Here is a 22,692-nt window from a genome sequence, read left to right as displayed (position 1 = left end):
CATAAGCAAAAAGAAAAAAGCTGGAAGTGGCACTGTGTCTCAAGTGGTAGAGTGCTAGCCTTGAGCTGAAGAGCTGAGGGACAGCGCCCAGGCCCAGAGTTTAGGCCCCACGACCGGACCTTCCCCCCCAAAAAATAACAACAAAAAATAGTTGGTCTGTCCTTCAGTTTCATAAAAAAGGTGATTAATACAATTTGAAACACTTTATTTCTATGTAAGAGTCTTAAGAGAACTGACATCAGAGGTGTTGCCATATATTATGTGTATGGAACTTCTTAGAAATCCAGTCGTCATCAGATGTCTGAATTAATGCTTTTCGTCGATGCTTTACATGTTGCCATTGAAATTCCATTTGTCAAAACCTAGTAAGTTTTCTTTGATAACTCAGAAGAGAGCTACTGACTCTTCCTTCTTTGTCTGGTAAAACATAGACTGGTGCAGCTATTTCTTGCTATCAAGATTCCAGGAACATGTGGCCCTAAGAGTAATATGAAGGGCCAGGTGACAGTGGCTCATAACTGTAATCCCAGCTACTCAGGAGGCTGAGATCTGAGGATCATGGCTCAAAGCCACCCCGGGCATGAAGGTCCATGAGACCCTTATCTCCAATTAACCACCCAAAAAAAACAGAAGTGAGACTGTAACTCAAGTGGTAAAGCACCAGCATTGAGCACAAAAGCTTAAGGACAGCACCCAGGTACTGAGTTTAAGACTCAAGACTAGCACCAAAATTAAAAAAAAAAAAAAGAGTACTATGAAGTAGACTATTAATCTGAGAGCTAATATTATGGCATTTATTCCCCATGGCCAATTTCAAGCTAACTACAAAAGGCTCAAGATAGCCCTAGAAAATGAACAGTTGACTTTTGGGGACTTCTGTCTTGACAACTAAATGATTCCATCAATGCTTTAGAAAGGAAATGTTATTAGAAAAATAGAATAGTATACATCCTTATTTTACTTACAGTGATTTTGCACTAATATCTATGTATGTCATGCTCTAGCCCAAAAGTAATTATTTTTTACTGAATAATATATAACTCAGCTGGGTTATTTTTAGGGGTAACTTTTCCAAGTAGAAAAACATGATGTTCGTTCCTAGGCAGACTAATTTCTATTTATTGTTGATTTAATATGTGGTTCAATATATTTGTAAAAAGACCACTAGGCAAGCTGGGTTCTAGGGGCTCACTCCTATCATCCTAACAGCTAGGGAAGCTGAGATCTGAAGATTGAAGTCAGCCTAGGCAGGAAACTCCATGAGACTCTTTTCTCCAACAAACTACTTAGAAAGGGCCAGAAGTGGTACTATGGCTCAAGTGGTAGCGCACAAGCCTTGAGCCAAAGAAGCTCAGGGACAGTTCCTAGACCCTGTGATCAAGCCCCAGGATCAGGACAAAAAACAGCTGGGCATGGTGGTTCACACTTGTAATGCTAGTTACTAAGAAGGTAGAGCTCAAGAGGACCATGGTTCAAGGTTAACCCAAGCAAAAAGTTGATGAAACTCCATCTCAACAAAAAAAAGTTGGGCATAATGGTGCATACTTGTTACCCCAGGTACACAGAAAGGCATAAAGTGGGAGGATTGCAGTCTAGTCTGGTCCAGAGCCTACCTGAAGAAGAACTAAAGTATAAAAGGCTCAAGAGGGCTGGGAAGGTAGCTCAGTGGTAGAGTGCTTGCCTTGCATGCTCAAGGCCCTGGGTTCGATTCCTCAGCACCACATAAACAAAAAGAAAAAACCGGAAGTGGTGCTGTGTCTCAAGTGGTAGAGCACTAGCCGTGAGCCAGAGTTCAGGCCCCATGACCGCACCGTAAAAAAAGAAAAAAGAATGTTGGGCAAAAGGATCATTATTGGCTGCTGACAATAATGAACTGTAGACCTGAGATTGAAAACCAAGTTGGGGGAAAGGATGACAAAGTCATAAGCAAATGACATCTAACTGTGACAGTATAAAAATCTCATGCCCAAGGAGAGACGCTATAAAAGATGACAGACATTTACAAAGAAATGGATGGACCTGGGCAAAAACTATCTTAAGTGAAGTAAGTCAGGCCCAGAGATACTAAGAATGCAAATTTTCTTTTATATGTAGATATTATATTTCATTTATAAGTATATATGCAAACATGTGGAGGGCCATATGCAGATGTATGCAAATGTACTAACTATAGTATGCTATAGGTAGGGGAGAATTCTGATAGTGTAACTTCTTTGAACAACTAACTCCTAGTCTCACAAAATGAATACCAGGAAGCCAGTACTTGAGGTGTGAGGGGTTGGGGGATGAGGTTAGGACAGGTGGTAAACAAATGAAAGTGGAACTAGGAAAATTGAGGGGATGGGTGGGGCTTGCAGAAATGAGGAGGAATGATGAAGATTCATTGTACTCACAAACTGATCTGTAGAATTGAAACTCTTGTATAATTAAAGATAATACAGTAATAATAAAATTACAGTGGAAAATGATGATATAGAAAAAGTTTCTTTATTACTATTTCTTTATTTTTTTTTTTTTGTCAGTTGTAGGGCTTGACCTCGGAAGCTTGGGCGCTGTCCCAGAGATATTTTGCTCAAGGCCAGTTGCTCAAACACATTGGGCCACAGCACCACTTCTGGTTTTCTGGTAGTTAATTGGAGATAAGAGTATGAGGGACTTTCCTTTGAACTGTAATCCTCAGATCTCAGCCTCCTGAGCAGCTAGGATTATAGGTGTAAACCACTAGTGCCCAACCAGAAGGGTTTTTTTTTTTTTTAATTGTGAAAATACCATACAGAGGGGTTACAATTACATGGGCAAGCAGAAAGGTTTCTTAATACATCACATCACCTGACAAAAACATCATTTCACATGGATCAATCTATTCACGAAAATTAAGTATATTTAGAATTTTAAAGATAAGCATTAAAGGGCTGGGAAGGTGGCTCAGTGGTAGAACGCTTGCCTTGCATGCAGGAGGCCCTGGGTTCGATTCCTCAGCACCACATAAGCAGAAAAAAGAGCCGGAAGTGGCACTGTGGCTCAAGTGGTAGAGCGCTAGCCTTGAGCTGAAGAGCTGAGGGACAGCGTCCAGGCCCAGAGTTCAGGCCCCATGACCGGACCAAAAAAAAAGAAAGATAAGCATTAAAAATCATACTATTACTAAATGGGAAGCAAAGTAGAAACAATGGTGGGGAAAATTTCGAAGATAGTGATAGCTTGGGGAGAGGAACTGTCTAGAAAAGGTATTATAGTAAAATTTTGTGCTAGGTGCCAATGGCTCATAGCTGTAATCCTTGCTATCCAGGAGGCTGAGATATGAGGATCATAGTTTGATGCCAGCCTGGGGATGAAAGTCCATGAGATTCTTATCTCCAATTAAGCACCAACAAGGCTGAAAGTGGAGCTGTGGTACAAGTGCAGAGAGCTAGCCTTGAGCAAAAAGGCTCAGAGTAGTGCCCATGCCCTGAGTTGAAGCCCCAAACTGGCGCGTGCGCACACACACACACACACACAAGATTTTATCTACTTAATTTTCTACCATAAATGTCTCCTTCTATATTCTTTGTCTCTCTTGTCTCTCCTTTCTGTCTGTCTGTCTGTCTGTCTGTCTGTCTGTCTCTCTCTCTCTCTCTCTCTCTCTGCCAGTCCTGGGGCTTGAACTCAGGGCCTGGACACTATTCCTGAGCTTCTTTTGCTCAAGGCTAGCACTCTACCACTTGAGCCACAGCGCCACTTCTGGCTATTTCTGTATATGCGGTACTGAGGAATCCAACCCAGGGTTTCATGCATGCTAGGCAAGCAAGCACACACTCTACCACTAAGCCACATTCCTAGCTCCTGACTTCTATATTTTCATCCTACCCACACATTTTGTTCACTTCCTAGCCAGAACGTTCTAAATCGTGTTATGATTTTTTTCCTTTTTTGTAGCCTGCTTCAATTCTCTTTACTCTTGATTCACACAAGAGACAGCTAAATTGTCACTTGATTACATATACTTTCCTTTTTTTTTTTTTTAACTAGTCCAATGCTTGAACTCAAGGCCTAGACACTGTCCCTGAGCTGCTTTTGCTCAAGACTAGCACTCTACCACTTGAGCTACAGCGCCACTTCTGGCTTTTTCTGTGTATGTGCCACTGAGGAGTTGAACTCAAGGCTTCATGCATGCTAGGCAAGCACTCTACCACTAAGCCACATTTGGAGCCCCTATACTTTCTATTTTAAAGGAGCACATGTCAACTTGAAATAAAAAGTGCTATTTCTAAGGCTTCCTTTGACATCAACTGTGGTCATAGGAACATCAAGTTTGACCTAATCCAGAAAAGGTATTTCAAAATGTGTTCCAAATGTGTTCCAAAATGACCTCCATAAACAGTGAACTATGGATTTTCTAGATGTAAGAGCAAATTGTACACCCTGTTACCTGAGCAACTGAGCCTCAGCCAATTGGAGCATCCAATCCTAGGATGGGAGAACCCTTAGCCAATCACAAACTGAAGGATGCCAGATTTTGTGCAAATAAAGCAAAACAACTGTACCAATCAACTAATCTCTGCACAGTCATTTCTTGTTTTGCTGGTTGTAAATGCAGAGTACCAGGTTGGAGTTGGGGTATTCTGAACCAGCTGTATTGTCTGTTGTTCATTAATCATTACTATAACAAAATAACTGGTTAGGCTATCAAAATAAAGAGGTCTGGTTAGCTCACAGTTCTTGAGATTCCATTGCTTGCAGCTGCCAGCATTATTGCAGTTTGGCAGTGCCTGTGAGGGGAAGTGAATCCATCATCAAACAGTTAACCAGATATTTAGGGATCCATCTTGGTAGTAAGTACTCAGAGGGAGACCCTTTCGGTTCTTCTCAAAATTGAAGGTGTTTATGCCTGAAATGAGACTGTATTCCACTCGAGAAAGAGATGTATTTATGTGTACAAAGTGAAACAAGGTATGGATGAAAAGAAATAGACCTCTGCTAAGTAGAGCCTTTGTGGTGATTTGAATATGAAATGCTCCCCATGGGTTAATGTGTTGAATCCTTGGTTTCCAATTGGTGACATCTTCATAAGTTCTAGAGATTTCAGGAGGTGAAGAAATGAATCATTAAGGATATCCCTTTGAAGTGCCTCACTGGTCTACAGTCCTTTCTTCTTTCTTGGCTTCCTGTCTACCATGAGGTGGAGAAGCTCCTCTCACTCTTTCTCTTGCTGCCATGGTGCTCTGCCTACACATATGGGGCCAGGCTACCCTGCATTTCAGGACCCTCTGAAACTGTTCTTTCAGGTATCTTGGTCACAGATAGGAGAAAGTAACTGATACAGCCCTCTTACCTGTGGCCAGAAAGAAAAAGTGACTCCATTCCAGTTGGAAAAGCTAATCACTTCAATCACCAAAGCAGTGGGAAACAAAGTTTATTTCTTCTAGCATTAAAAAAAAATGGTATTAGAGATTGAATCCAGGGGCTTGGGCTTACTAGATAGGTGTTCTACTACTTAAGCCATGCCCCTATCCTTTTGCTTTATGGTCTCACACTCTTGTCAGAATGGCCCTGGATTACAATCCTTCTACCTCTACCTCCTGAGTCACTGGAGCCCGAATTTTCACAGTATTTCCTAAATGCCTCTATGAAGAGGCCAGACCATGGTAAGCAAGCTAATGGTGAATGTCAGATTAAGGAACTCACTTTCCTTCCCAAGCTTATTGGCTTCCCCTGGATCTTTTCGGACTATTTGCTGGCCAAAAAAAAAATCATGTTAAAAATGTAGTCTGTTTTTTCTCCACTATCTTGGAGCCTCTGGTGGCCTTCTGGGAACAGAACTTCTAGAAGGCAAATGTGACAGGAAGGTGTGATATGAGGTCATTTTTTTTTTTGCTGGTGACAAGCAAGGTCTCTGGAACCAAAGGGATACCCCTTTCGGTTTTTCTCAAAATTGAGACTGTATTCCCCTTGAGGAAGGTATGTGCTTATGTGTACAAAGAGAAAGAAAGAAGGAAAGAAAGAAAAGAAAGAGAAAAAGAGAAAGAAAGAAAGAGAGAGAGAAAGAAAAGAGAAAGGGAAGGGAGGAAAGGAGGAAGGGAGGGAGGGAGGAAGGAAGGAAAGAAAGGAGGAAGGAATAAAGGAAGGAAGGGAGGGGGAGGGAAGGAGGGAAGGACAGAAAGAAGAGAGAGGGAGGAAGGGACGGGGAGGGAAGGACAGAAAGAAGAGAGAGGGAGGGAGGGAGAGAGGGAGAGAGAGAGAGAGAGAGAGAGAGATCTGTGAAGCTCAGGCTGCTGGCCTCCAACTCTGGATACTCATGTCTCAGCCTTCTCCCAAATGCAGGATTACAGTGACTCCCGACAACAAACTGAACAAAATGAGAGCAATTTGGAGAAACATAATTCATGCTCATGGAAATGGTGGCATGGTCCTTGTTAAATCTTGAAGCAAACTTCCTGCCATGGACTTGGACGAGGAAGCCATATAGCCATATTTCCCCCAAGAATTTAACAAGAAGTAAAGTGAGTTGGTGGTTTGGTTTTGTTTTAGAAAAAAAAATGTGGTCTCTCCAACCCAAATAAGATTTATCCAACTGGCACAGAATGCCATGTGGGTTCTAACCTTATGAGAGGGAAATGAGTTTGGCAGTGGTCCTATCTCTCAGAGATGTCCTCCCGTATAAGGAACTTAACACACCCAATCAACCCTAAATATGGAGAGAGAAGAAAAGAAGAACTTGGACACAGGCCAAATCACATCATTTACTACTAACAAACCTGTATATTTCAGAAAAGGCCATATCTCAGTGTTGGCAATCCATCAGAAGAAGGAAATAATGAACATATTTTTGTGCAGTGAAAAGAAGCTCATGCAAGAGTTAGCAAAGATTGTTTGGAGTATTGTTAGTACAAAGGAAACCTCTGAGAAACTCAGATTCTCCTGATTTCCCCCTCCTGTTCTCTCTGGCAGGATGGAATGGGGTATGATGTTAAGATTTTCCTCCATCTCCTAATAGTATAACTTTCCAAAAATCTCTCTCTCTTCTAGCTGATATTTCATGCATATGTAATTATATTTATTGTATTGAATAATTTTAATTATTTTAATCAAGAACCATAAATCTGAATGCCCTGACCTCTACCCAATGTTGATATCAGAATGAGTCTTCAATAAGTATGGGTAGAATTAGGACATCCTGGAGTGACATACTCTACCATAATTATCTGAACCCTATGGGAACTGCAGTATTATTGAGAAATTTGTATCTATAAGTATATTACCTGTGTCATTCTTCTGTGGCTGAACTAATGTACAGAACATTTTCTTTCATCTGCCCAATATGCATTCTTTTGTGGGAACACCTCTTTTCCATTGCCTGGTAATCTAGTCAGTTTATGTCAACTGGAGAAGGATGCAATCTCTCTCTCAACTTAGTCTTAACCATCAATCTCTGGATATCATTGGATCAAGGATTAGAAAATGACCCAATCTAGGCATATCAACCATCCCGGGGGTTTTCAGGTCCGCTGAGACCATGAAGAATTGTTTATTGTTTAATTCTCTTCTATAATAAACGATAACAAGTATGTAAGTCTGATGCTGCTAAACTCCAGAGAGTAGGGCTGTCAGGAAATGAAGTCAACTCAAAGGAAATCAAAGTTGGGACTTAGGTTGGGAGCTGAGAAGGAGAAAAAAGACACAGAGAGAGAGAATAATACTGATGGTATTTGAAGCACTGTGTCTAACAATGTCACATCTTTCCCTGAGTGGCTAAGATGTGAGCATCAATGACTTATATCTTTTTTATTAGAGTTGTCCTTATATATGTTCATCATGTCCATCTTGGTTAGAAGACTTTCCCAAGCAAATTGCCAAGATAGTGTCATACTGATGTACATGAATTAGGTTTCCCTGATAGTTGGGTAACTGGATGGGGAGAAGGCTGGGACAGGGCCCTGCTGGTGAGACATGCAGTTCAGAACAGGAGTGCTAGCACAGATTAGCATCCAAACTCAACCTGGGTGCTAATCTTTATAGACACATACCTGTTCTGTCCTACCTTTCCACACAATCCATTTTCCCAAAATATAAAAAAACTTCAGCCCATTATCTAGGACTTAGAATGGGTACAGAATGGATTATTTCCCTAACCCCAACCCCATCATGATGAGAGTTATTCTAGAAATTTCTAGACCATGGACATGTACAGAGGCGGGATGCCAGTGAAACATTCAATTCAAGATTCACAATTCAAGGGACAATCAAGTCTTTCCTATATATTAAGACTTCATCGCCATTGCTATGATTCCTTATAGATGAACTCACACTCCAGGAACTTCCCAGCTCAGGAGTCTACACAGTACAGGACCAGCCCCAACATCTCTGTGGACTCCTAACTATGACACTGGCTTAATGAAGCCATAATCCATGCACTTGATGAGACATTCCCGGGCTATCTGAACCACTGGTGCCCTCTTCTCATCAGGCTCCTGTTTGCCCACCACGGTCAAGATCTCTAGTAGCTCACTCTCCACCAGCTTCTTGGCCAGCTCAGCATCAGCTGCCAACAGGTTGTAGGCAATGACCAGGCCCCGGTGCTGCACAGACAGCTTGTCATGCAGGCAGAGTCGCTGCAGAATCTCCAACCACTGTGATGTCTGGAATAAGAGAAGCAGGCAAGGAAGGTTTCCAGAAATCAGTGGGAATACAGAGGAAGGAAATCTGAGGACAACACAAAGAGCAAGTATATGGGTCAAGCCAACAGCTAGGTAACAGAGTTATGCCACATATCTGGAAGAGGATTAGTATCTCCATCTAGTCCTCTGTGTGTGTGTATGTGTGTGTGTGTGTGTGTGTGTGTGTGTGTCCAAGAGCTTAAACTCAAGGCCTACGTGCTCTTAGTTTTTTTACTCTACCATTTGAACCACACCTCTACTTCTGGCTTTTTGTTGGTTAATTGGAGATAAGAATTTCCTGTCCCAGCTGGATTTGAACCTTAATCCTCAGATTACAGCCTCCTGAGTAGCTAGGATTACAGGTGTGAGTCACCAGTACCTGGCATCTATCTCTTGACAAGCAAAGAGATAGGTCCGCTCATGCCTGAGCAGAATGGTGATAAAGAGTGTTCAGAAAAGATCATTACCCTGGGTACAAGCTAAGCCAGGTGCCCTTTGAGACAAGAGCTCCAGGCATACAAGCATACTCTTTAGTCTTGGTTGGAATCAACACAAGAGTCTGGAGTGAATCTTCTCCATGCTTCCTCTAGCCACCATGCAGAGTTTGGGGAGGCAGGACTCTGGAGCACCCTGCCAAGGCTGAGAGTAGCTCCAGGAGGCTGTTGGACTCTGCAGCAGATGCACAGAAGGCAACTGAAGATAATGGCTATCCATATGAACTAGAGCCAGAGGCACCAGTGTTGAGGCTCTAGCTTGGCATTTCCCATGGGCATGACCTCAAGTGTTACCTGCTCTTTCTCAGCCCCGGGAGTTTCATGTAACAGTGCTCTGCCTCATTGTGTCATTGTAATGAAATGCTTCTTGGGAAGACTGCAGTGCAGAAAGTGTACCACGGATGGATGTGGACAGGGATGTCCCTGTTATTATTCTGGTGTGTGTGTGTGTGTGTGTGCATGCGCACATGTACACACTATTCCTGGGGCTTGAATTCAGGGTCTTCAGGCTGTCCCTGAGATTTTTTTTTTTGTTCAAGGCTAGTGTTCTACCACTTAAGCCACAGCTTCAACTTCTAGTTTGTGTGTGAGTGTGTGTGTGTGTGTGTGTGGTGGTGGTGGTGGTGGTGGTCATCTTGAACTCAGGGCCTCTCACTCACAGATAGTGCTCCACCACTTTGAGTCACAGCTCCACTTCTGGTTTTCCGGGGTTAATTAAAGAGTCTCATGGACTTTCCTGCCTCTGCTGGCTTCAAACCACGATCCTCAGATCTCAGCCTCCTGAATAGCTAGGATTCCAGGTGTGAGCCACCAGCACCTAGCCACTTCAAGCTTTTTTGGTGCTAATTAGAGGTAAGAATCTCACAGATGTTCCTGCTTGAGCTCGTTTTGAACCATCAGCCTTTGATCTCAGCCTCCTGAATAGTAGCTAGGATTACAGGTATGAGCCACCAGCACCCAGTGCTTCTTAAGTGATGAGTTTTTTGCAGCACCAAAGGCAAAGGCTGAGCCTAGAGTGGGTAGGTCAAAGCTAGCACACTCAGAAATCCAAAGGATGAGGTTAAAGAGACAAAGGGCAGCTTTAAGAGTGAACTTTCCTCTCTTCAGATGATAGGAACAGAGTGGGCTAGGGGAGGGATTACCTTGGGAATTGAGCTCCCAGGAAGATCATCTGGGTCCCTTCTTGTCCCTGGGGCCCACACTTACCACCTGGGTCATCTTGAGACACAGTTTCTTGTGCGCTGCTGTCAGCATGGCCAGGGCCCCAGCAGCTGCGTTCTGCACCTTGTCATCATCCTCCCCACAGAGCAGCACCACCAGCTTCAGCCTGTCATTCCCATCAGCCAGGAACCTCTCTTGTACCTGGTGGTGGTAGTAGTGAGTGGGGGAGGGAATGGTGAAGTACATGCTCAGAGAAAAAACATACCCCAGTGTTGCCTTTTGAGGAGGGGAAGATAAAGCTGAAGTTCTCTGATCCAGGAGGCCTTGAAGTTTTCCTTTGAACTGCTGGTCTATGCTACATCTCCCAGGAAGACTTCCCTGATTGGCTGGCTGGAGGAGCTGGAAATCCCCCCCACACACACACACAACTACAAAGTTAAAGAGAATAAGAGATTCTCCAAATAATGTGCTCTACCACCTGTATTGGCATCCACACCTCCGGGGTAGGGGCGGGGAGAGACAAGCAAGACTCAGGTAGATGATGTGTGAAGAACCTGTCAGTCACTTCCTTTTGGGGAACGTGGAATGGTTCGTCCATGACCCAGGGTCTTCAGGGTCTGTCGAACAGTGACTTTGCCATCCGAAAGTTCAGGGGCTGGAGAAGGAGCAACTTCCAGCCAAAGATAGCACCACCCCCACCTCCTCTCACAACTTGAGGCAGCTGTGGCCTAGTTATTGTCAGAAGAGAGCAGAGGGGAGGTGTGGCACTGCCAGGTAGCGTAAATGCTTACAGGTACCTCTTCCATGGCATCAACATGGAAGGAAGGAGGCAGCTTTTAAACTTTTTTTTTAAATGTACATTCATTGTACAAGGTGATTTAATTATGGTAGTCCCATAGATGTGTATTACGCACTTGGATCAAACTCACATTTTCTGCTAGACTCCCTTAGCTCTGCTTGCCTCCTTTTTCAAATAGTATCTGGTGGGTTTTATCATGCTATCTTCATAGATACGTGTTCCTCTCCCAACACCTTCCCCACCTTCTGCTAAACACACACACACACACACACACTCACAAACACAGCCCTCCTTTTACATCCATGTCCATTATTATATATATATTTTGGGTCCGGTTGTGGGGCCTGAACTCTGGGCCTGGGCGCTGTCTCTCAGCTCTTCAGCTCAAGGCTAGCGCTCTACCACTTGAGCCACAGCACCACTTCTGGCTTTTTTCTCTTTTCTTATGTGGTGCTGAGGAATCAAACCCAGGGCCTCAGGCATGCAAGGCAAGTGCTCTACCACTGAACCACCTTCCCAGCCCCAAAATATACATTCTTGACCCAGGTTTCTTTTTTTTCTTTTTTTGTTGGGGTGGGGGGGTCCGGTCATGGGGCCTGAACTGTCCCTCAGCTCTTCAGCTCAAGGCTAGTGCTCTACCACTTGAGCCACAGCGCCACTTCTGGCTTTTTTCTTTTTGCTTATGTGGTGCTAAGGAATAGAACCCAGGGCCTCAGGCATGCAAGGCAAGCGCTCTACCACTGAGCCACCTTCCCAGCCCTGTGTCCCATTATTATTGCTATCATCATCCTTTCAAGTCTATATTCTGATTATTAGCCTAAAGCATAATATTTGAATATTCTACCCACCCCTGTGCTAGGATTTGAACTCAGGACCTTGAGCTCACTCAGCTTGCTTGCTCAGCTGCAGCTTACCATTTGAGCTACACCTCCAGTCTGGTTTTTTTGTTGGTTATTTTGAAGATGGAGTCTCTGATTTTTCTGTCTGAACTGGCCACAAACTGTAATCCTTCAGATTTCAGCCTCATGAATAGCTAGAATTACAGGGGAGAGGCACCAGAGCCCAGCTAGAAATGTAGCTTGTTGAGCCTGGTTTATCATACTCAGCATAATGGTCTCTAGTTCCATTCATTTTCCTGCTAAGTAACACTCCATTGTGTAGATACGCCAAATTTTCTTTATCCATTCATCACGTGTTGGGTACTTAGGCAGATTCCACATTGTGGGCATTGAGAAGACAGCTACAATTAAGATGTATGTGTGGGTCTCTTTCTTGCGGGTATCTGCCTAAGTGTGGTATGGTAGGATCATAAGGCAGGGCCATTATTAGTTTCTTGATAAAACCCTTTACTATTCTGTGGTGACTGTAGTGGTTTATATTCCTAGTAACAGGATCCTTCTCTCTCTATCCCCATGCACATTCTCACCATCTGTATGTAGTTCATTTTCTTGATGAGTTCCGTTCTGACTGGGCTGAGATGAAATCTCTGGGTCATGTTTATTTCCATTTCTTTTGTGGCAAAAGGTGTTAACCGTTTCATCATGTATTTGTTAGCCATTTTTATGCCTCTGAAAACTTTCCAATTCATCTGCCCATTTATCAATTGGGGTATTTGACCTTTTCGTGTTTAATGCTTTGAACTTCGTATATTTTGGATAGTAATCCTTTATCTAATGAGTAGCTAGAAAAGATTTTTTTTTCTCCCATTCTGTGTGGGTTGTCTGTTGATGTGTAGAAGTTTTTCAATCTGATACTATCTCACTTGTCAATTCTTGTTTTTAATTCCTGAGCAAATGGAGTCCTATTCAGAATATAATTGTCTAGCCTGTATCTTCAAGTGTTTTCCTGTAGTAGTTTTGAGGTTTCAAGTTATGCGTTAAGATCATTGCTCTATCTTGAATAGATTTTTGTACAGAGAGATAGGGACCTAGTTTCAGTCTCCTCTAGATGGATGTTCAGTTTCCCAGCATGGTTTGTTGAACAGGGTGTCTTTTCTCTGATGTATGCTTTTTTTTTCCTTTTGTCAAAAACCAGATGACTGTAGTTGTATGGGTTTATTTCTGGGTCTTCTGTTCCATTGGTTTACATGGTTGTTTTGCACCAAGCTATTTTTTGTACTATAACTCTGTAATAGGATTTGAAGTCTGGTATTGTGATATGTCTAGTGTTTCTCATTTTGCTCAGGATCACTGTGACTTTTATGTTTCTGTATGAATTCTAGGATTGATTTTCTATTTCTGTGAAGAAAGAAATTGAGATTTTGATGGGAATTGCATTGAATCTCTAGACTGCTTTTGGTGATTTGGTCATTTTCATTATATTAATTCTGCTGGTCTATGAATCTGGAAGGTCTTTCCAACTTCTAATGTCTTTTTTCTTCAGGTCTTATACTTTTAATTGTAGGGTTCTTTCTTTTCTCCTTAGTTTCTTCCTATGTATTTATTTTTTAATCTGTTGTGATTGGAATTATTTTCCTGATTTCTTTCTCAGCTTGGTCACTGTTTGATATATAGAAAAAACATTCATTTGTGTGTGTGTGTGCATGCATGTGTGTGTGTGTGTGTGTGTGTGTGTGATTATTTTGTATTCTGCTACTTTGCTGAAAGACTTTTTAGTGGAGTTGGGTCAAAATGTTGACTTTAATGCTGTTGTAATAGCCCCGCGTCTGACCTTTGGCTTGGTCCTTCATGTCCCCATTCATGCCCTACTACCCTCGCCATGCTCTGGCCAGGCAGTGGCCCACCTCACCTCCTTATTGACCACCATGTTGCACATGCACTCAGTGGCCGCCTGCCGCAGCTGGTCATGATTCTCAAACATGTAGTTCTCGATGTCCGGCAAGGCTTTTTCCTTGAAGATCTTCTGCCTGGGGTGAAGGGTGGAGGTAGAGAGACCGTGAGTCCTCTTCAGTGAGCATGGGGGATTTCAGCCACCCAGGGCCTTTCTGCCCTGATCATGGAGTCCCTCCCATATCCTCAGCCAAGAGGGTTTGAATGACACTGAGCCAGCTCCAGGAGGGACAACAAGGAGTCCAAACTAAGTGGCAAAAAGCCACTTGGTCTGAGTGATGGTTCTGGAATGAACATGTCACCCCCCTGGAGATTCTTTTGTATTGCTGGGGAAGAGAAATTATTTTGTATTGTTGTTGGAGAAAAGAAATTCTCTTTTTTATTTATTTTTTTGTCTGAGGCTGGGCCTCAAACTTGGTATCTGATGCTTTTGCTCATTGGCAAGCGCTTTACCATCTGAACCACCCCTCCAACCTCCTCTCTTTCTTTTTTGTAGTCAGTTGTGGGGCTTGAACTATGGGCTTGGGCACTGTCCCTGTGCTCTTCAGCTCAAGGTGAGTATTCTACCGTTTGAGCCACAGTGTCACTTCCGGTTTTCTAGTGGTTAATCAGAGATAAGAGTCTCACAGACTTTCCTGCTGGGGCTGGCTTTGAACCATGATCCTTGGATCTCAGCCTCCTGAGTAGCTAGGATTACAGGCGTGAGCCACTGGCACCCACCCTCCCAGACTCTTTCTTGCCTTATCACATTTCCTATGAAGCCCAGGAAATGTGAGGTCCAGAGCTACCTTGTACCCATGAGAAGGGGAATGTCATCAGAATTAAGACAAAGAATAGAAAGCAGGAGAGGGAAAGACCAGTACTTGGGACAACTTTGTAACCTCTGTATCAAACCAAACCTTAATCTGGCTTAATCTGGTTATTTCAGATTCTTTTTTCCCTCCAGTACTGGGATTTGAACTCAAGAGTCTTAAGATTGCTAGGCAAGGTGCCTTACCATTTGAGCTACACCCCCAATCCTTTTGCTTTTAATTTGATTTTCTTTTAACTGGACCAGCTTTGTATTGCTTCTCCTACCTGCAACTCCCATGTAGGTAGGATAACAGATATAAATAACTTACACTTATATTTGTTTTTTGTCAGTTGTAGGGCTTGAACTCAGGGCCTGGGTGCTGTCCTTGATCCTCCTTGAGCTCAAGGCTAGTGCTCTATCACTAAAGCCACACTGCCACTTACAGTTCTTGAATGGTTAATTGGAGATAAGAGTCTCACAGGGACTTTTCTGCCTGGGCTGGCTTTGAACTGTGATCCTCAGATTTCAGCCTCCTGAGTAGCTAAGATTACAGGTGTGAGCCATTGGTGCCCAACATACTTGGTTGTGGGGGGGTCCATACTTTGTTTTTTGTTTTTGTTTTTTGCCAGTCATGGGGCCTGAACTCTGGGCCTGGACACTGTCCCTCAGCTCTTCAGCTCAAGGCTAGTGCTCTACCACTGGAGCCACAGCACCACTTCCAGCTTTTTCTACATATGTGGTGCTGAGGAATCAAACCCAGGGCCTCATGCATGCAAGGCAAGCACTCTACCACTGAGCCACCTTCCTAGCCCCATACTTGGTTTTAAGATGGGGTTTCATTAACTTTTGCCCAGGTTGGCATTAAACCAAGATCTTCCAATCCCCATTTCCAAGTAACTGGACTTACAAGCATGTTCCACTATGGATGGCTTTTTTTCCTTTTTTTTTTGTTGTTGTTGTTGGTGGTGGTGGTGGTAGTGGTGGTCGTGGGGCTTGAACTCTGGGCCTGGGCGCTGTCCCTGAGTTCTTCAGTCAAGGCTAGCGCTCTACCACTCGAGCCACAGCGCCACTTCCAGTTTTCTGGTGGTTAATTGGAGATAAGAGTCTCACAGACACTCTTGCCCAGGCTGGCTTTGAACCGGGATCCTCAGATCTCAGCCTCCTGAATAACTAGGATTACAGGCATGAGCTGCCTGCACCCAGCTTTTCTCCTTCTTTTTGAGGCAGGGTCTCAGTATATGGCCCAGGCTGGCCTTGAAGTTATAACTCTCCTGCCAGTCTCCTTAGTGCTGGGATTGATTACAGGTGTGTGCCACCACACTCCATCATACCCCCGTTAGGGTTGAGGGTTTTTTGTTTTTATTTTTGTTTTTGCCACTTGAAACTGAGAACCCAGTATGTCTCCCCAAGGCCCTATTTTAAGAAACAACAGTGTCATCCCCATTGTCCATCTGGTAGTATCCTCACCACTTTGGAAACAACGCTTCTGCATCCCTCTAGCCGCATCCATTCTCTGTCTAGTCTCCCAGCTCCAACCCCTCCCGTGGTTGTTGCCACCCAGTGCCTTCCATACTGACCTCTGAGCAAAGCAGCTTTACCTGTGATCTGTGTGTGTGTGTGTGTGTGTGTGAAATTTTCACCTAACACTATGGGACACTCTCTCCACTCTGCCCCCTCCACCTCCCTCCCATCCACATCCCTACTCACCTGAGTTTTTCACTCCGTCCAGACAGGTTGGTGAGACCAAGGAGAGCCTCATAGTTCTGAAGCCCATCCCTTTTGGTGTCTAGGAGACTCACCAGGGGCCGTACTACTTCATATACCTGTAAGGAATGGGGTGCAGTTCTGGTCAGGGGGAACCATTTCCCCAATCCTTGACATTTACAGCTGACCAGCTTCCAATTCCCAAAGCCCATCCTATCCTGGGGTCTGACTTAATTTTCACACTGATGCTGAGCAGCAGGGCTATTTCCTCTATAATACAAAGGAGAGAATTGAGCTTTTGGGGACAGTGATCCTGTCCACCTGAGTCTGAACATCTCCAATTCCTTGTCCTTTTGGTGACAGCACCATATCCTGCTCCAGAGTAGGATAATGAGGGGACGGGTCCCCTAAGAACAGAAAAGACCCTTCTCCTCCTTCCCCGTTCAATGCAGAGACCCACCCGCTCCCCGGGAAAGGCGATGTCCGGATTGGAGACAGCAGCGATCTTGGCCAGAGCATGGGCTGCCTTCACCTTGCCCACGTCTGTGCCCTCCAGAGCCAGAGGGATCAGTGCCTGCAAGAAAGATGGGAGTCACTGCTTGGCCATAGACATCCAGATGTTCCTCCCTTTCTAGTTGCCATCTCTCTGTCTGTCTGGGCCATCAGAAGTTCAGAAGTCTCTGTGACATAATCAGCCCTTGGGTATCATGGAAAATAATTAAATCCTTAATTATGGATTCTCTTCCCTGGTGCCCAATGCCTATGGAGGTGTTTTTTTGTGTGTTGTTGTTGTTGTTTTGTCAGTCATGGGCTTGAACTCTGGGCCTGGGCGCTATCCCTGTGCTCTTCAGCTCAAGGCAAGTGCTCTACCACTTGAGCCACTATACCACTTCTGCCTATGGAGGTTTTAATCCCGTTCTCCTACCCATCCATAGGCTCCGTCAGCTTTTAGAAAAACAATCTAAATAGATGTTTTCTTTTTTGCCCAAGCAAATTAAACCTAATTACAGCATCAGCCTTTTGTTGAGCATATATGTGTAGTGTATTTAGTACTACTTTACTATGGTTTATTTAATGTCTGTGACATTCTGAAAAAAATGAATGTCTTCCCTGCCCCCATCTTACATATGAAGAAACTGGCTCTTAGAGAGCAAGTATTCTCTCCATGTTATACAGCTAGAAAGGGGAAAGCAAAATGCCATTACAAGCTGGGTGTTAGTGGCTCATGCTTGTAATTCTACATATTCAGGAGGCAGAGTGCTTAGGATCCTTGTTTGAAACCAATCCAGCCAGGTAGACAAATCCAAGAAACTCTAATCTCCAATAAACCAGCAATAAGCCGGAACTGGAGGCATGGCTTAATGGTAGAGTATCAGCCTTGAGCAAAATAAGCTAAGCAGAAAGCCAATGCTCTGAGTTTAATCCTCAGTACTGGTACCAATGCATGCACACAGACACACAGACACACACACAGAGATACAACTAGAAGCTTTTATGAAAAGCCTGGGGTCTCCATCTTCATCATTACCAGGCAGGGTAAATAAAATCCAAACTATCTATACCAGAGCATCATCATATTAAGCAGAAATTGGATTGGGAACCATAAGCACACACAGGGCAGATAACTGAGAGGCTATTCCAGGAGGTTTGGGGGGCAGTGATCCTGAGCCAGGCAAGTGGGATTGTGCCTACTTGCAGACACGTGGGTACACACACATGTGAGTACACACATACAGAGTATGTGCTCCTCCCCAGCAGATCCTATCTAGGAAAGCAAGGGCTCGATCTTGTCTAATTACCTTGCCACCACCTTGAGCCACAATGGTGCCTCGATCCTTTGAGTTCTCACACAGTGCCAAGAACACCCTGTAGGCCAAGAACAAAGGAGAATACTTAGCATGTTCTCAGACTAGTCAGAGCTGGAAAACTCCAGACAACAGAGAAAGTCCAGCAAGCACACCTTGCACACCCATGCCTGGAAAGAGCATACGGGGGAAATGTTGCACGGGTATAAGTGGCCAGGACAGAAGCGAGGTCAAGGGAGACTGCAAAGAGCCACTCCATTACTGTTTATGGAGATGATCATCAGTCTAGCCAGGCCTCCTCTCAGGTCTTAGTGTCACCTCCTTCCAGGTATCCCAGGCTCCAGACATACTATAGGAGAGCCCACAATTCCCTCGTTCTCCATCCTCTGTCTTCCATCTTCGGTGCCTTTGCATATGCTGTGTCCTCTGCCTGGAGTCCTTCCCTCCTCTGCATTTGAATAGCTTTTGTCCTTCCCTTGAGGACTCCATTGAGTGGTCACCACTGCCAGGAAGCCTTCCTGGAGGCCAGTCTGCTTATCCTCCAGTCTGGCCGGTTGAAAGCCACTGCTTGCACTCCAACCAGCCCTGTGTACCACTGCCCCCCCCCAAATTATGGTATCCACTACACTAACCTATCTCCTCCCAACCAGTCTGCACAGAGATCCAGCCTTTCATCTCTAGGGACACAAGTAGCCAGGATGGACAGTAACACACACACACATACCCCGACACAAGATGGCTCTTTCCCAGGATGCTCAGTAGCCCAACCCCTCACTTAGTCCTCATATTTTCTATCTACTGTCTCTCTGTCCCCTGCAGCCCACCAAAGACACACCTGGCCAGTAGTTCCTTGGTCTGGTCGGTGAGGATAGCACTGTCGGCTTTCACCATGCAGGCTAGCGCTGAGATGACGCCCGCCTTCAGGAGCCGTTTTACCCGGATGTCGACAAAATCCTTCTTGTCCTGGGGGACAAAAGGGTGGTGCTGGGGAGGAGCCTGAGCATCAGGCCATATAGGAGGCATAGGACTGACTTCCCATGGACAGTTGAACAGTGGCCCCCAAAATGACCACAACTTAGTCCCTGGTGATGGCATATGTCCTTATGTGACCGAAGGGATGTTTTCAAGATAACCAAGTTAAGGAGCTTTATAGATGGGAAGATAATCCTAGATTATCTATGGGGGAACAACCCAATCACAAAATAACCCCAAGGCAAGATGATGGAAGTCAGTACTGGGAAATGTGACAAGTAGGCTGGAGTGATTAGAGGGCACAGGCCAAGGGACAGAGGTGGCAGCTAGAAGCCACTGATAAAAATCTAGTCCAGGGCTGGGAAGGTGGCTCAGTGGTAGAGCACTTGCCTTGCATGCATGAGGCCCTGGGTTCGATTCCTCAGCACCATATAAGCAGAAAAAGCCAGGAGTGGCGCTGTGTCTCAAGTGGTAGAGTGCTAGCCTTGAGCTGAAGAGCTGAGAGACAGCGCCCAGGCCCAGAGTTCAGGCCCAGGACTGACAAAAAAAAAAAAAAATCTGGTCCATCAGGGCTGGGAAGGTGGCTCAGTGGTAAAGTGCTTGCCTTGCATGAATGAGGCCCTGGGTTCAATTCCTCAGCACACATAAGCAGAAAAAGCCAGAAGTGATGCTGTGGCTCAAGAGGTAGAGTGCCAGCCTTGAGCTGAAGAGTTGAGGGACAGTGCCCAGGCCCAGAGTTCAGGCTCCACCACCACCACCACCAACAAAAATCTAGTCAAGAACATAGATTCTCCCTCCCCTCAGCTTCCAGAAGGAACAGCCCTGCTGCTACCTGGATTGTGACTTCTCCTAGAATTTTAACATTAAAACCTGTGCTTTTCATAGCCAGTTGGTGGCTCATGCTTGTAATCCTAGCTACTCAGGGGGCTGAGACCTTAGGATCACTGTTCAAGCTGAAACTGGGCAGTAAAGTCTGTGAGACTCTTATCTCCAATTAACCACCAAGAAACCAGAAGTGGAGCTGTGGTACAAAGTGGTAGAGCGCTAGCCTTGAGCAGAAAAGCTCAAGGACAGAACCAAGCCCTGAGTTCAATCCCTACAACAAACAAAAAAGGTAAAATCAAAATTGTGCTTTTCATAGCCAGTGCTGGTAGCTCATGCTTGTAATCCTAGCTCCTCAGGGGGAACTGAGATCTGAGGATCACAGTTCAAAGCTAGCCCAGGCATGAAAGTCTACAAGACTCTCATTTCTAATTAACCACCAAAAAGTTGGAAGTGGAGCTGTGGCTCAAATAGTAGAATGCTAGCATTGAGCAAAAAAGCTCAGGAACAGCAAGCACCCAGGTCCTGAGTTCCAGTCTCTGTATTGATACCAGAAAAGAAAAGCTTCAGAGAATGAGATAGCAATGTAGAAAACACTATTTACCCCCCAAAACCTGGCACAAAATAATTCCATTCTTATTGTGACTATATAGAAGGAAGAAAAGATGTTCAAGGAAAGAAAGGCTCTGGAGGGTAATATGTCAAATATTAGCAGTGGTCACGTGATCACATCAGTGCCTGGGTTGTTTTCTCTTGTACATCTATCTTCAAACATTGAAATTGATCTTCCTGGCTGGAAATGATTTGAACATATATTTATATGCAGATAATATTCAAATGTTGCCCTGGTATACAGGAAATTATCATACCTTATGACCTCCAGAGGATTTGTAACCTCTGGACAAATGCTGACCCTTAGCCCTCTTTTCTTTTATTCCTACTCAGCACTCATATCCCCAAATCCAGATAGCTCCAAAATTCAAAGTTTTATAAGCCTTGAAGCATGAGATAAAATGGTCTCACAGCCATGAAATTGACAACATAAATTGTGAACCATTCATCACAGCTCCATATGCTTAATAGAGAAAAAAAAAGTGTTTCTTTTCCAAGATGGAAAATTAAAACAAAGATAGACATAAGTGCCACCTGGTGGGGAAATTTACCAGAATCATCTCTGATTGATCCAATCCTCTCATACTTGCGCTACACATTTTTTTCCAAGCCACTCCTTCTGGAGGTGTGGCGGCACAGCACCCCCATCCCCTTCAGGGCCCCCAGTACCCACCTTTGGGTGCTCCTCAGGCACATGCTGCTTGGAGAACTTGGCAAGTTGTACCAGCTCTGGGATGAGCTCCTTGACATCATAGCTATTGGTGCAGTTCACCAGGGTGGTGGCCACTGAGTACAAGATGGTCTTATCGCTGGTCTGGAGGAGAGAGAACAGAAATTTGCATCTGGCTTCTGCTTAGAAGACCCATAAGAACACAGAAGCTTGGGAGCCAGTGGGTTTTGGAGCTCATTGTGGAGAAATCCTTGTGACACAGAGGACCAAGGGTCAGCCCTACTCATAAAACCAACATCACCTTGGAGAGAGTGACCAGAAATGTCTATACCCAGCTCCTGGCTTTGTAGCTCCTTTACAAACCCAGTTCTAGCACCTGGGTATGGACTGGCTGGGAGCTAGACTTGAATCTGGTCCTAGTGGAAATTGCTCCAGAGGAGGTAAGGCACTACCTTGGAGGAAAGGGATCGTCCACAGGGCCTCACTTCCTATGGGCTATAGGCAGATATACCATTCTCTTGCTCACCCTCCCTCTGCCAAAAAGGCAGGAAGCACTACAAGTCCACCTATAAGCCAAGTAGGATGAAAGTCATAAAGAAGGAAAGGAACCAATGCAGTTTTATGCAGGAGAGGGAGGAGAGTCAGGATGATGATGTAGCCATCCAATCCCCTTGGGCCTAGGTGCAAGAGCCCTTCCATGAGGTCACCTTGGCCAGCTCGAACATGGCCTGCAGAGCAGGGATGTCCTGAACAAAGTCATCCTTCACATCAGCATCCAGTGTGAGGTAGGCTAGGCCCTCCACAGCCCAGCGTCGAGTCCGAGTGTCTATGGTAGAATTGCACAGCCATCTGAAGTGAGGAGGGAGAAATGAGGAGGGAGAGATGGTACAGAAGGTAAAGGCCTCCAGTCAAGACAGAAACGACTTCAGGATCATAAGCAGAGGTGAAGAACTTCACATTATCCAATGCCCACTGCCCCAGAGATGGCCCAGAGTCCCCACCCCCTCTACAACAGAGGTCCAAGAGGAGACACGGGACTGGGAGGAACAACTCTCTTACTTTCGACACTGCTTGGCCAGCTTCTCGGTGGACCCTTCAGCAAACTGTCTGAGACCATAGTCAGTGCCGCCGGCAGAGCCAAGCTTACAGAGTCCCTGCAGGAGAGCAGATGTGTATGCAGATCAGGCCCCAGAGCTAGGGCCAGGTCTTGCTCCATGGGTCCCATACTGTCCGGTTTGCCTCTCCTGGGACACATACTTTTCCTCAGGGGACCCCTCTTCTGATTTCTTTTTTTGCGGGGGGGGGGTCCGGTCGTGGGGCCTGAACTCTGGGCCTGGGCGCTGTACCTCAGCTCTTCAGCTCAAGGCTAGCGCTCTACCACTTGAGCCACAGTGCCACTTCCAGCTTTTTTCTTTTTGCTTATGTGGTGCTGAGGAATTGA

At 44.9% G+C, this 22,692-nt stretch overlaps 1 protein-coding gene across 2 annotated transcripts in view; it reads right to left on the bottom strand.

Moving 5' to 3' along the window:
* Positions 1–8,119: 8,119 nt before the first annotated feature.
* The window catches only part of Unc45b (unc-45 myosin chaperone B), a 30,349-nt gene continuing 15,776 nt past the window's right edge, over positions 8,120–22,692 (bottom strand). Inside the window, exons 10-19 of one of the 2 annotated variants that reach the window (XM_013013190.1) lie at positions 22,311–22,405; positions 21,959–22,100; positions 21,255–21,395; positions 19,011–19,138; positions 18,170–18,236; positions 16,831–16,944; positions 16,374–16,489; positions 13,833–13,950; positions 10,331–10,486; positions 8,120–8,612 (exon numbers count right to left, since the gene is read on the bottom strand). In XM_013013190.1, the coding sequence (XP_012868644.1) occupies positions 8,352–8,612; positions 10,331–10,486; positions 13,833–13,950; positions 16,374–16,489; positions 16,831–16,944; positions 18,170–18,236; positions 19,011–19,138; positions 21,255–21,395; positions 21,959–22,100; positions 22,311–22,405 (1,338 nt within the window). In that variant the 3' untranslated portion in view covers positions 8,120–8,351. The remainder of the gene's footprint in view (positions 8,613–10,330; positions 10,487–13,832; positions 13,951–16,373; positions 16,490–16,830; positions 16,945–18,169; positions 18,237–19,010; positions 19,139–21,254; positions 21,396–21,958; positions 22,101–22,310; positions 22,406–22,692) is intronic. The other variant, XM_013013191.1, reaches the window with a different exon arrangement.

This window comes from Dipodomys ordii, unplaced genomic scaffold (genome assembly GCF_000151885.1).
Source record: "Dipodomys ordii isolate 6190 unplaced genomic scaffold, Dord_2.0 Scaffold19, whole genome shotgun sequence".
NCBI classification, from domain to species: domain Eukaryota; kingdom Metazoa; phylum Chordata; class Mammalia; order Rodentia; family Heteromyidae; genus Dipodomys; species Dipodomys ordii.
This window is presented reverse-complemented; position numbering and strand designations above follow the sequence as displayed.